Source organism: Ammodytes marinus (assembly GCF_949987685.1).
Source record: "Ammodytes marinus genome assembly, chromosome: 17".
NCBI classification, from domain to species: Eukaryota; Metazoa; Chordata; class Actinopteri; order Uranoscopiformes; family Ammodytidae; genus Ammodytes; species Ammodytes marinus.
This window is the reverse complement of record NC_137221.1, coordinates 22,030,893-22,044,764: the sequence shown is the minus strand read 5'-3', so window position 1 is coordinate 22,044,764 and position 13,872 is coordinate 22,030,893. Positions and strand designations below refer to the sequence as shown.

General features: G+C 42.7%; 1 protein-coding gene across 1 annotated transcript in view; it reads right to left on the bottom strand.

Moving 5' to 3' along the window:
* Positions 1–13,872, bottom strand: part of epb41a (erythrocyte membrane protein band 4.1a) — a gene marked incomplete at both ends in the record, with an annotated part of 32,793 nt that overhangs the window by 17,710 nt on the left and 1,211 nt on the right. The window contains 12 exons of the mRNA XM_080046063.1: positions 1,372–1,422; positions 2,137–2,211; positions 2,627–2,871; positions 3,180–3,355; positions 3,871–3,968; positions 4,101–4,253; positions 5,144–5,231; positions 5,994–6,212; positions 6,780–6,855; positions 6,984–7,026; positions 7,731–7,835; positions 8,168–8,422. Of these exons, the coding sequence (XP_079902189.1) occupies positions 1,372–1,422; positions 2,137–2,211; positions 2,627–2,871; positions 3,180–3,355; positions 3,871–3,968; positions 4,101–4,253; positions 5,144–5,231; positions 5,994–6,212; positions 6,780–6,855; positions 6,984–7,026; positions 7,731–7,835; positions 8,168–8,422 (1,584 nt within the window). The remainder of the gene's footprint in view (positions 1–1,371; positions 1,423–2,136; positions 2,212–2,626; positions 2,872–3,179; positions 3,356–3,870; positions 3,969–4,100; positions 4,254–5,143; positions 5,232–5,993; positions 6,213–6,779; positions 6,856–6,983; positions 7,027–7,730; positions 7,836–8,167; positions 8,423–13,872) is intronic.

Here is a 13,872-nt window from a genome sequence, read left to right as displayed (position 1 = left end):
AAAATATGGACACTAAAATAAACACTTTATTTTAGATTTTTTTTAAATAATTTTTTATTTTTTTTTACAAATATGAATTCCTTGAAGCCTAATCTCTATTTAAGTAGAGATTGCTTCAATATGCTGTTTTTTATTAAATATTTACGATCAATAAAAAGTTTGTTTTTGCTCTCCTGTAAAATTCCGAAAATGTCACTTATGCCCTTTTCGCTCCAAGCCCTCGATATTAAACTATTAAACTATTAAAGCTTGGATATGCTTGAAAAGAAAATGTCACTTTTGAGTGTGTTATGTCAAAGTCAAGTTCTCTAACACAGTGGGAAATCAATAAGTTGCATTTTCTTGCAAATACTACAGTAAATAAATGTTCTTAACCCTCTGAAGCATTAATAGCGCCATGTGCAAAAATGTCAACAGAACACTGCTGATTGCATTAAAAAAAATAATAAGAATAATCGAAGTGGGCAAGATTTCCTCGGTTAGAGGTTCTAAATGTAGGATTCGATAATTTTTTCGGATGAATTGCCCAGCCCTAGTGAGTGGTGTGTATGAGAAGCCAGGCAGACGATAACAAGTCAGTGCTGTGAGCTGAAGTCATGCTGTACATGCAGAGGCTGTGGCAGTGCATTGTGGGTACAGGAGGAGGGGCATCACTGTGGGTCTCGTCTGCGCTTGTCGTTTCAGGAAATTGAATATTTTACAAATTACCTTTCTCGATGGATTGATAAAAAAGAATCCTGACATCTTTTAAAAGTAATTGACTAGCCTAATGATACAAAGAAGCTTATCAAGATAACTGTGAACATCCCCTTCCATACTTAACGGCAGGTTTAGAAAAGAAATCTGGAAATTAAATATAGAGTAGAGTTAGAGTATAATATTATTATTGCATCATTATTTCCTACACAGTTTCAGACTCCTTCACACTTTAAACAAAGCGACTGCAACGGGATATTGTGTAAACATATACTAAATGTGTAACAACCAAAGATGTCCTCTCTGCTAATTAAACAGTGTTAACCAATTTAACAGCATGTTCATTTCTAGCAAAGGGGAACCCAAGTTATATACAGTCCTGTACAAGAACAATACTTTTTCAAACAGCTGTAGTGATCCAATGTTTTTTCCCAAAAGTATGTGAACAGCTGATGTACAAGCCTTCACAAAAAAAAACAAAAAAAAAACACAAACAGCCACAAGACACTCGAGAGATGAAAGCTCTGTGTCACCGCAGTGGAAAGCAGAACTGTCCGACAACAGGAAAAAAAAAAGAAAGCAAATTAAAGGTGTATCCATTTGTTATGAATGCAAAGGATGAAGGTGTGTTGATTGAACACAGGGAGTAGTGAGCCGATCCGGTAGCATGCTAACCTTCCTCACTCGAACCGTATCCGTCTTTGATTTTTCCTGAGGAGAGGAGTGCTGCTTCCCCCCATCATGAGGAAAGACATAGTTAAGCTTTTTTAAAATTTCAGTCCAATCCAGTTAAACACCGGTTACATTGATTTGAGTCACTTCTAACCGAGCTATTCTTTTGATCAGTGTTAAGACACTGTCAATGAATGAACTGTCAATTTCATTTAGCAGGTGTTACATATTCAAATATTTCAAATAAATAGCTGTTGGTTTGTTATGATGCTGACAGAATGACACTCTACATTAGACAACAAATAGCCACTTTCTATGGCTATATTAGGCCACTGTTGGCTATAATGCTGATCTATACTATACTATTGATCTATACTATACTATTGATCTATACTATACTATTTTACAAAAGTGAGACTTAGCACTTTGAATCTTTACAAGCACAATTTGCTGAATTAGCTGATGTCACAATAAAACATTAATTTTATATTTTCCAAAGAAGGAAATTGGGGAATATATAGGCCTCACTCTAATTTATATAGCTTTTTGAAATGAAAGCCTGATTGTCTACTCATTTCATTAAATAATAAAGGCCAGTATTAGATAATGTATAGCTCTTATCTGCACATATCTTCATAAACACATACAATTCTTCAGTTATTTAAACCATTAAAACCATGTCTGATTTCATTTTTTCTTTGATTACATGCTGGTTGATCTGGTTCCAACAATTGGTTCAATCTGAGCATGCAGCGAGCGAAAACAAACCTGGCTCTTTTTCTCTCTTTCCCCATTGGCGGTGTTGGCAGAGGGGGAGCGCCTCCGCTCTCTCCGGCCCAATGTCTGCTAGCACATCAGGGTACATTCCAAGCACAACCAGGGCTTAAGCTTCCACTAAACAATTCTGTCTCCATAATAAAGCTCAGACAAAAACTTTAGGTGGATTTTCCTGGAGAGTATTAGTCAATACTGGGGCGAAATTATTTTATGTTCTTCTGGTACACTGTTGGCCCCACTGATCCTTATTAACAGACATCATACACTACATCGAGATAGCCTCCGCATGAAAATGGTTCGACATTATTTTGCATCAAATGCAAATGGAACATTTATTAAAATATGTAAGTATACCTTAAAGATTGGCTATTAGCTTTTAGCCCTATAACTTCTCCTTGCTTTTGTCTAAACGTTCTTAAAGTTGTGTATGCTACCTAAAACACATGGGGGTAGGGTGATGTAAAGAAGCTAACCGTTGTACCTTGATGTCTGGAGTGTACTCTAGTCTGGGGCTGTTTGTCTTGGTGTCTTTCTGACTCTCCACCTTCACCTCTCCTGTCTTCCTGTGTGAGGAGCGGTGGCCTTTGGGGGTGGACCCCTCTTGGTGGGCCGAGCGAGGCAGCAGAGGGAGCCTCGGCGACGGGGTGTTCTCTCCAAGAAACACTGGGGACATGACCGGGGCGCTGACCGGACGGCTGGATTTCATGTCCGGAGTGGACGCCATGGCTTTAAGAGTAGAGTAAAAAAAGGGGGGGGGGGAATAACATAAGAGAAAGAAGAATCACTCAACTAACATACTCACTTAATTTGTATATATTTATGTCACTTATTACTTAGAAGTTTCGATCATTAACGGTAAATTATGAGCCCAACAAAAGCAAGCAAACCATTCTTTACAGTCCTCAAGAGGAATCGCTTCATGGCCACCAGTATGTGAAAGGAAGAAAGATTACAGTGCTCCAATACTCTAAGTTCAGATTTCTCTCAGGACTCTCATACTCTAAAGCACAATAAAACCATGCACATTCATGTACCTCCATCCAGGCTGCGTGAGTTCCTCTTGCTGCTTGAGCGCTGGAACATAGGAGCGGGCCTGTCTATCAGAGAGCTGGCCTGCCTGGTCTGGGCCTGGGTACGGCCGCTGTAGCGAAACTTGGAGCCCAACGCCAGGAACTTCCTAGGAGTGGTGGCCATCTCAGTGGAGGTCAACCTGATAAACAAATAACATACCATTGACATTCTCATCTAGATTCAAGATGATTTTATTTGTCATTATGCACATTAACAATTACAGCAGCAGTCATTGGCTAAGAAATTCTTAAAGGCAGTGCAGGCTCCTCTCAACAATGCAATATATATAGAAGAAGAAAAACACAAGTGAAGTGAGCAACACCTGAGACACAAATAACCACAAACGTATTGCAAGGATACAGTGGAGATAAAAAGTGTAGAGATAAGGTGTACCGTATACAAAGTCAATTTAGAATGCAAGATAATGTCAAATAAAACGTAGACGAAATAGAACACTGTACATGGAAATAAAAATACAAATAATAATGACTGTAGTGGAATAGGATACTGTGCATGTATTCATCTAACTCTGGGGTCAGGCAGCATCAAGCTAAGCTAGCATATTTGAGCAAAATGTCCACAATTACCTTTAAACTAAATACTGCACAGCTAAGTGGAGCAAACCGACTCAAAATAAAACAATGCCCTGCCTACCTGAAGAAGGTGTGATGTTCTACAGACACTTTCCAGAGCTTCTTGGCCGCCTTGTAATTCGGGAGTTTGAAGCCGATAGCGCTCTCGTACTGTTCCACCTGTTTGGGGGGAAAATGTACAAAACACTGCTGAAACAATACTATTGAAATGACCATCATTATCTTTATGGTTTCATGCATGGTTATAAGAGTATATTCTAGTTTTATGATGTTGTTGATTTGACACTGTACCTCAGATGGTCTTATTTTGATGAAGAAGCTGCTGTGTTTGTATGAGACCTTGAGGACCTTGGGCCAGGGGAAACGGTTGATCCGGAGTTTGTCTTTGTAAACCAACAGGCCGCTGGAGCAAACCCCCAGCATGATGTCAACACCATCCAGATCCTGACCAGAGAGAGAGACAACCACAACAGATAGAGAATGGAATCTGAATATCTTTGTCACGTCGAGAACTAAAGACAGTAACAGTGTCTGGTTGTACAGAGTGCTGTTTAAATAGTGCAACACATCCTCATAGATGGACTAAGTCAGCAAAAAAAAGCATCATTATGCATATTATATCAACATTTCATATCTTCTGCTTTTCATTCCTTTTTTCAAGTTGTATCTACAGATCTAAATGTGTTTTCGTTATTTGAAGCTTAAAGGTGCAGTGTGTAGAATGTATTACTATTTTCAAAACAGACGTGGTATAAAAATGGAATATAATATTCACAAGTATGTTTTAATTAGTGTATAATCGCTTGAAATACATTTTTCTTAGAATTAGTCTTTTATATCTACATAGGAGCGGGCAACCTAACACAGCAGCCGCCATTTTGCACTGCCATGATTATACAATAGAAAACTAAGTACTAACTTAATGGCCATATGAATTTTTAGTGCAGTGTTTTTTTTCATGTACTGCTGACCAACCTCCACCATGGGGCAGTAGAGTTCTCCTAACAGTCTTCCCCTACCATATAAGGTTAAATCCGTGCTGTGATGAAAACAGATTGACCTGATTTTTCTGCTGTAAAACCTGAGAAGTCACATGTCTTCCTGCTGTTTAGGCGTCTATCCATGCACACTCTGATGCATGACATTAACAGACCAAAGCCGACCAAAAATACACTGTGTTTTCTGTTTATTTTTTTCTAAATCTATGCAGTTTTGCTATCATGGAGCATTGAAACGCTATGAATCTACATCCACACCCAGTGTAATGTAATATATTTGATGTCTGAGGGAATGGCAATGGAAAACAATGATGAACATTTAGACCATGTTCTGACCTTGGCCTGGTGGAGGTCCACTCCGTACATGGAGAGCTTCTTGGCGTTCTCCAGAAACATACTGTCTGACTGAGCCGGACTCATTGACCTGCCACAAAAAGACAACAGCATTCATTTTGAACAACATCTTTAGTTACTGTAAAGATTCGGTGATATAAACACTAATACTACTGGGATTGCGTCTTGACAATCATTTTAAAATTCAAGGTACCTGGAATATGTAACAATCAACAACCTGTGATAACAGTCAACAAAGAATTTAAATCACTCTTAAATTTTAAGCCCTTCGACTTGTAAAATAATTGATATATAGTTAGGCCTACAATGATTATTAGATTTAGAATTAGTTCTATTAATTGAGAGGTTAAAAAAAAGTAAAGGCAAAGTCCATTTACTTAATGACTGTTATTGAGTAACTAACTATTTTTCTATATACTTGTATATTAAATGGGTAATACCATTTATTATGCTACTTTGAGAAGAATTGGATTCTGTAATTGTTCCTTGGACTCCACTACATGTATCAAATAGGCACTAGTTACTTTCAAATTAAGATGGTATGTACAAATTTACACATGATTAAAAAAAACATATATTCTCAAAATGTTGCTTGAATATGAAATCACCATCATTAGAAGTTTAACTTTAGATACTTAATTACATTTTGCAGATCATACTTATTGACTTATACAGTACGTGTGTCAAAACTGTGAACAAAGGGTTTGACATAATTGTTTTACAAATCCCAAAAAACCCACAATTTTGGCATTGATACTTTTACTAAGGTTAACACACTCCTGAACACACCTTGACTGGGTCACTGCTTGTGCTAAGGCTAAGGCGTTCTGACCTGTATGTATGGTGCAGCTCCATCATTTTCTCCTCCAGCTCCTTGGTCTGGCCTTGGACCATCTTCAGTTCCTTAGCGTATTCGGTGCCATGCGTCTCTGGGTCATACTCCCCCAGCTCTGACTGCAAGGCGTAGGAGCCCAGCACGGCCAGTGTGACGAAGGAACAGGGGAGGCAGCCCAGCAGGATGTCCTTCCTCAGCTGGAGACACAGGTAGTACCTGCAAGGCAACAAACTGGGATTAGGCTCATTTGCAATAACCTGGAGAATTCTATCCCTAAGTAAATTAACTTTAAAATAGTTTTTTTTCAAAGATATACTTTAGTTCAGCTCATGCCCATCAGTCTAGAGCCAGTGTTATTGACTTGAAGAGGGTTAAAAAATAAAAATAAACTGATAATAATAATGTATATTTTTATTATTATTTTTTATGTATTTCGCTGCAGCCGGTAATGTTGACTTGCCAAGCTTGACATTAAAATTAAGATGAATTAATGAATAGATAAGACATGGACTTTAACTTGCTTTCGTGCCATAGATTGCCACAACACTTCTTAGCACACAGTGGACTGGAGTAAATCCTAATATCCGCCTTTGAACTGAATGGAGAAATCCATTTTGATTCGGGAATTACTTTGAATTGAAATGTGATCCCAATAATCAGAACGGAAATTGAATCGTGGGATTCCAAAAGATTCACGCCTCTCAACCTGTCTACAATAAGGTTTTTATACTATACAAATGTTAATAGGTGGCAACAGTAGACAACATGACACATGCAGTATACCTTGTTATGTCTTCAGAGAGCTGGGCTGGGTCCGGTGGATAGAATTTCACATTGAAGGTGAAATTATATTTGGCACCTTGAAAGAGAAAAAAGAAAAGGAGTGTGTCATGAAATAGCTGTACACACTGTTATTGCACGAGAGAAAACATGTGCCAAAGAAATGATGAAAACAGAAGGTGTATTTGTGGGAAGATGTCAGCTCACCTTGCACCTGTCTGCGGATCTCCTTGGTTAGGTCCATCCAAGTCTGATTAAGAAAATGAGAGATGAGGTCTTACATTAATAGACATCTATTTAATCCACTAAGTGTCCACACGTTCATACAACCATCAATGAACATTTGAACTTTAAAGAGCTGCCCTTTTGTTTGTCTTAATGGAATATTAAAGGTGAAGTAAGCGGTTTATTTATGTTAATATAAGTGTAAAATCGCTCTTTATTCATACAGTGATCACTTACATAATGTGCGCGTTTCATAAAGCCGATCTCTCAGTCAGCTGCTTTGCATGTAATCGGCAAATAAACTTATTGTAGTATCCCGAAATTCTTATCCAATCAGAAGAGAGAACGCTACAAACCAGCACTCGTCTCACTCATATACAGTATAGTATATACACTCCATGGTCTCACTGCCGGTGCATGCCAGAGCAACAGATGGGTGAATGTGTATGTGCCTACAATGGCGGAGCAGGTAAAAATCCTTCCCAATGTCTGTTTTGATGGTTTTTATCATGTTTTATCACACTTATGGATCTGAGATGATGCTAGATAACTTGCTGCTTGAAGACCGCAGTGCATTAATGTGGTGACGTAGGGACGAGCGAGGGGACTGCTAACTGCAGTAACTGACAGGAAGTTAGCTAAAAGAACCATTCCGCTTACAGCACCTTTATGGTTGAGGTTGTTTGAATGATACTAACTAAGTAACATAACAGTATGAGACCAGCTCACCTTAACGGTGGGTGACTCCCAGATGCCCAGACCATAGTAATCTTTCTCCAGCAGGTTCAGGTGGTCACACACCTTCATGAACAGATCCTGGCCTTTGGAATGTTTCTGTCACATGCAGACACACAGACACACAGACACACACACACAGACGCGCACACAAACACACACGCACGCACGCACGCACACACACACACACACACACACACACACACACACACACACACACACACACACACACATACACACATACACACAAACAGATAGGGAACAAGTCAGAGTAATTCAACCTTCAAACGCTAATTTAAGAGACCTGCCAGCATGTGGAGGGCAGTGTATTGACTAATGAACATGACTTCAAATAAAATAATACAACTTGTTGAGATTATTTTTTTTGCGTGTGTGCATGATGTATGATGATTTAAAACAAAAGCTTGTACCTCCATCTCACACTCAAAGAGGGTGTCGTCCAGCAGGGTGACTTTGATGTTCATGGTCTTGGGTCGGCGTGGAGCTTGGGCCTCCTCCTCTGTGTTCCCCTCCTTCTTCTCTTCCTTACTGCCTGCTTCAGGGTCACTGTCTTTCTTCTCCTCCTCCTTCTCTTCCTCCTTCTCCTCTTTCTCTTCTCCCTCCTCCTTTTCTTTGTCCTCCTTTACACCCTCCTCGTCAGCTTCCTTCTTCTCCACCTGGATAGCCTGACAAGGATTCCTTAGGTTACAATGCAGCCTAATCTGTCCTTGTACAATATTATTAGTCTTGAATATAAGCAGTTAAGTATTTAACTATTTAGGTTATCTGTGTAAAATTGAGTTAAAATGAACATACATATAATTTTGCAATGTCTGTTATTGTTATATGTGTTCTGCCCCTTGCATTGAAAGTGTATGTTGTTCTTAACGTGTGTGGCATATGTGTCTGTACCTTTAAGAGGGAATGCTCTAAGGGAGGGGCTGCTAGTTAGGTGACCGGAAGTCACAAGCACGTTATTCACGTAGAGAGAGCATGCAGGAACAACAGTTTGATCAGCTCTTCCATTAAGATTTAGTTCTTCATCTTCTTGTTTGTTAAAGCAACGTCTGTAAGTATTATCTTTATTTTCCAAGTGTTGGATTATAGATTTACCGTTGTATGCTTACTGTTTAGCTTTATTAATACCTGCCTTATGTTTGTACTGTCTTTACAGTTTCACGAAATTACCATTAAACTACATGAGTAATCCTCAACACGCTGTGGAGTTTTTTGGGAAACGTTTAGCTGATTGGAGAGTTAGCTTGCTTGGCTAGCGAGCCCAATACAGTGAAAAGACGGCAACACAGCTAACAAGATAGTCGAAGACAGCCATCTTACAGAGCTAAATTGCTAAGCGGCTAACGGAAAGAAATCCACCCAGCCTGTAAAGCATCCTACGGAGCTAAATTGCTAAGCGGCTAACGGAAAGACATCCATACAGCCTGTATGCCTTCATATCTGTTGCTGGTATTATAAACTCACCGTCATTATGTCAGCAGCTAACGGTAAAAACAAAGAAAATGGAGATAATAATTCCGTGAGCTCTCGCTCTTCCAGTACATCGTCCAGCTCTAAAATGTCTATGGCTGTGGCCATGGCCAAAGCAAAAGCTGAAGCAGCGCAAGCTAGAGCGGCACATTCAAAAAAGGAAATTGAATTAAAGGTAGAGCAAGCACGGATTAACGCCACTCTTGATGCATTAAACGAAGAGAAAGAAAAAGATGCTGCCATAGCAGAGGCTGATTCTCTGATGGCTGATTTGAGAGAACAGGGTTTCGAAACGGTCAGTGAGGCTTCCAGTAAAGTATCAAAAAAAAGCAAAGAAGAGCGTACTGCTGCTTACGTGGCAGAGCAAGCCAGTATGACTGCAGTTAATTTGCCAGCTAATATAAATGGTAACAATCCCACATTACCAAACCCACAAAGCATCAGCCAAGCCCAAGACACCACTCCTGTTAAAACTACGTCATTCTACGCATCTCAAGTGCACCAGTATAGAGAGACTACACCTGACTACACACCGCAAGTCCCTCATCATATTAAAGCGTCACCACATTATAGCCTAAATAAGCATTTGCCATCCCCTGTACATCAGCCTGTCTATGGAACGCCCTGTGGAGTTGGATGCGACCACTCTCAAACGACCAATGACCTCGCTAAATATCTGGCCCGCAGTCGTCTTGTGACATCAGGACTTACTGTATACGATGAACAGCCAATGAACTACTGGTCATGGAAGACGTCGTTCCATAGTGCTATTGACAACCTGGACCTGTCTGCTGGAGAACAGCTCGACCTTCTTACCAAACATCTCGGAAAAGAGTCAGCAGAACAGGTTAAACGGATTAAATCGGTCAATATCAAACATCTGCCTACTGGATTGACTATGGCATGGGAGCGGCTCGACGAGCTATACGGCGCCCCGGAGGCCGTCGAACAGGCCCTCTTTGGTAAACTGGAAAGCTTCCCCAAAATCACAACAAAGGATCCACAGAGACTTCGAGATCTAGCAGATCTGTTGTCAGAGCTAGAAGCGGCTAAACAAGATAGCTACTTCACCGGCCTTGCATACTTGGACACTTCAAGAGGAGTCAATCCTATAATCGAGAAACTCCCACACAACATTCAGGAAAAGTGGATCTACTTTGGATCACGATACAAACGTGACCATTTAGTCAGTTTCCCTCCTTTCTCTGTGTTTGTAGACTTCATTCGCAAAGAAGCTAAAGCTCGTACAGACCCAAGCTTCAACCTCTTCACACAGGTTCCAGCAGAGAAAAAGGACAAGTGGGAGAGGCCTATGAAGGCGCCTGTATATGTTCACAAGACCCAAGTCTCTTCAGTGGACAAGCCTGAGTCAAGAGTAGGTAACAAACCAGCGGACCCAAGCAAACACTGCCCCCTACATGGAAAGCCCCACCCCCTGGGGAGATGCAGAGGCTTTCGAGAAAAGAGTTTAGAGGAACGCAAACAGCTACTCAAAGAACACTACATCTGCTTTCGCTGTTGCTCTTCCACAGAGCATCTCGCCAGGAACTGCTCTGCAGATGTCAAATGTATGGAATGTGAAAGCACCAACCACACGACAGCACTACACCCTGGACCAGCAACCTGGAAGTCCAAGTCGTCCCCTCCCGTTTCAGAGCATTGCGGGGAGGAGGACAAAGCGGAGGCCCAGGAGGTCACTTCAAAGTGCACACAAGTGTGTGGCGAAGGATTAAGTGCGAGAGCCTGTGCTAAGATCTGCCTTGTCAGCGTGTACCCCACTGGACGCAAACAGGAGTCCAAGAAAATGTACGCAATACTCGATGAGCAAAGTAACCGCTCCCTTGCACGGTCAGAGTTCTTTGATGTCTTTAAGATCTCTGGGTGCTCCTACGCATACACTCTCAAGACATGTGCAGGGCTTAAAGAGACAGCGGGGAGAAGAGCCTTCGGTTACACTATCGAGTCACTGGATAAGAAACTTAGCTTTCCTCTACCTACGCTCCTCGAATGCAACGAGGTCCCTGATAATCGAGCTGAGATACCTACCCCGGACGCAGCACGCCACCATACTCACCTGAAACGCATTGCAGATGAAATACCACCTCTCGATCCTGATGCTAATGTACTCCTCCTTCTGGGTAGAGACATCCTGAGGTTACACAAGGTCAGGGATCAGATTAATGGTCCAGGCAATGCACCCTTTGCCCAAAGACTGGACCTAGGGTGGGTCGTCATCGGCGACGTTTGCCTTGGAGGCGCACACAGACCACCACAGGTGAACAGCTATAAAACATCCATCCTGGAGAACGGTCGTGCTACCCATCTACAGCCATGCAACAACCAAATCATAGTGAAAGAGGTCTTCAGTCAAGCACCTACATATCAAAACCATCCAGTACCTACCTTCACATACAGCTCAGGGAAGCTAGCAGAAGACAGCTTAGGCCAAGCCATCTTCACTCGTACTGCCGATGATCACAGACTTGCACCTTCCATGGAGGATCTAGAGTTCCTTCACATCATGGATGCCGAGTTCCACCAAGACAGCTCCAAGAGCTGGGTCGGACCTCTGCCTTTCCGATCGCCAAGACAACGGCTGCCCAACAACAGGAGACAAGCGCATGACCGCCTCCTCTCGCTCCGCCGCACCCTAGAAAAACGACCGCAGATGAAGGCCCACTTTCTAGAGTTCATGCAGAACATGCTTAGCAGAGGACATGCAGAGATCGCTCCACCCCTGACAGTAGGGAAAGAATGCTGGTACTTACCCCCGTTGGGCGTGTACCATCCCAAAAAGCCGGACAAGATCCGAGTGGTCTTCGACAGCAGTGCGTCACATGAAGGAGTGTCACTCAATGAAGTCCTGCTCACCGGCCCTGACCTGAACAACAGCCTGCTAGGCGTACTCATGAGGTTCAGGAAGGAGCAAGTAGCCATTACGGCTGACATCGAACACATGTTCCACTGCTTTGTGGTGAAGGAAGACCACAGGGACTATCTACGCTTTCTATGGTACCGTGACAATGATCCTACCTGCAATGTTGTGGACTACCGGATGCGAGTGCACCTTTTTGGGAACAGTCCCTCTCCTGCTGTGGCCGTGTACGGTTTGAGAAGAGCGGCCAAAGAAGCAGAGGCAGAGTATGGCAGTAACGCAAGAAGACTCATTGAACGTGAGTTCTATGTTGACGATGCTTTGAAGTCGTTCGCTACTGAGGAAGAGGCCATCAGCGTTCTTGGACGAGCACAGAAGATGCTTTCAGCCTCTAACCTCAGGTTACACAAGATTGCATCAAATCGACCAGCAGTCATTCATGCATTCCCACCTCAAGACCGCTCCAAAGACGTCAACAACTTGGATCTCTTTGTCGATGATCTGCCAGTCCAACGTAGTCTTGGATTGTCCTGGAACATGCGAGCAGACACCTTTACATTCCAGATTGAAAATGACGAAAAGCCATTCACTCGCAGAGGGGTGCTGTCAACTGTAAACAGTCTATATGACCCCCTAGGGTTCGTTGCACCCGTCTCTGTTCACGGAAGGTTGATACTCAGAGATCTCACCACGCAGGCAGAGGATTGGGACTCACCACTCCCAAAACACATGGAGATTGAGTGGACAAGATGGAAAGAGTCGCTTCAGGACTTACAGGACCTCCAGATACCTCGTCCGTACACGTCGCTCTCTACCGCAGGTGCACAAGTAAGAGAACTCTGTGTTTTTGCAGATGCATCTGTGAAAGTCATCGCAGCTGTGGCCTACATTAAGGTGACCAGCCACGGAAACCAACCCGAGGTTGGCTTTGTCTTTGGGAAGGCAAAGCTGGCACCTCAGCCTGACCTAACTATCCCAAGGCTAGAACTGTGCGCTGCTGTACTTGCTGTGGAGATAGCCGAGTTGATAGTTGAAGAGATGGATGTCACATTCAACAACATCACATACTACACAGATAGCAAGGTGGTCCTGGGATACATCCACAACCAGTCGAGGAGATTCTATGTGTTTGTGCATAACAGGGTTCAACGTATCCGTCAATCACCCTGTCTCGGCCAGTGGAAGTACGTCCGTACAGACCTAAATCCAGCCGACGTTGGATCAAGAACAGCTACTCCAGCCCTCCTACGCAGCACAACGTGGCTCACCGGGCCGGACTTTCTCAAGAGTGAATCCTTGTCCACGCCTGAAACTGAAGAGAGCTACGGTCTCATCGATCCTTCCTCTGACTCTGAAGTACGTCCTCAGGTGACCACAAGTATCACACACGCAGCCATAGGAATGGTTCATCCTCAACGCTTTGAACGCTTCTCTAAGTTCAGCACTCTCGTCACAGCAGTTGCACACCTGATCCATGTAGCACACTCCTTCACCCGCCCTGTGCAAGGTGAGTGCCAAGGGTGGCACATCTGTCGTCCTACACAGGAAGAGCTGGCGAGAGCTAAAGTGTTCATCATGAGGAGTGTCCAGAACCACTGTTATGCAGAAGAGCTAAAGTGCATAACCAAAGGGTCCCCCATTCCAGGTCAGGCAACGAGAGATGAATGGCCCATGGGCATCCTCACCAAGACCTTTCCAGGAGAAGATGGACTGGTTCGGAAAGTCGAAGTGGAAGTCATCAAAGGTGGAACCAAGAAGACTTTCCTTCGCCCT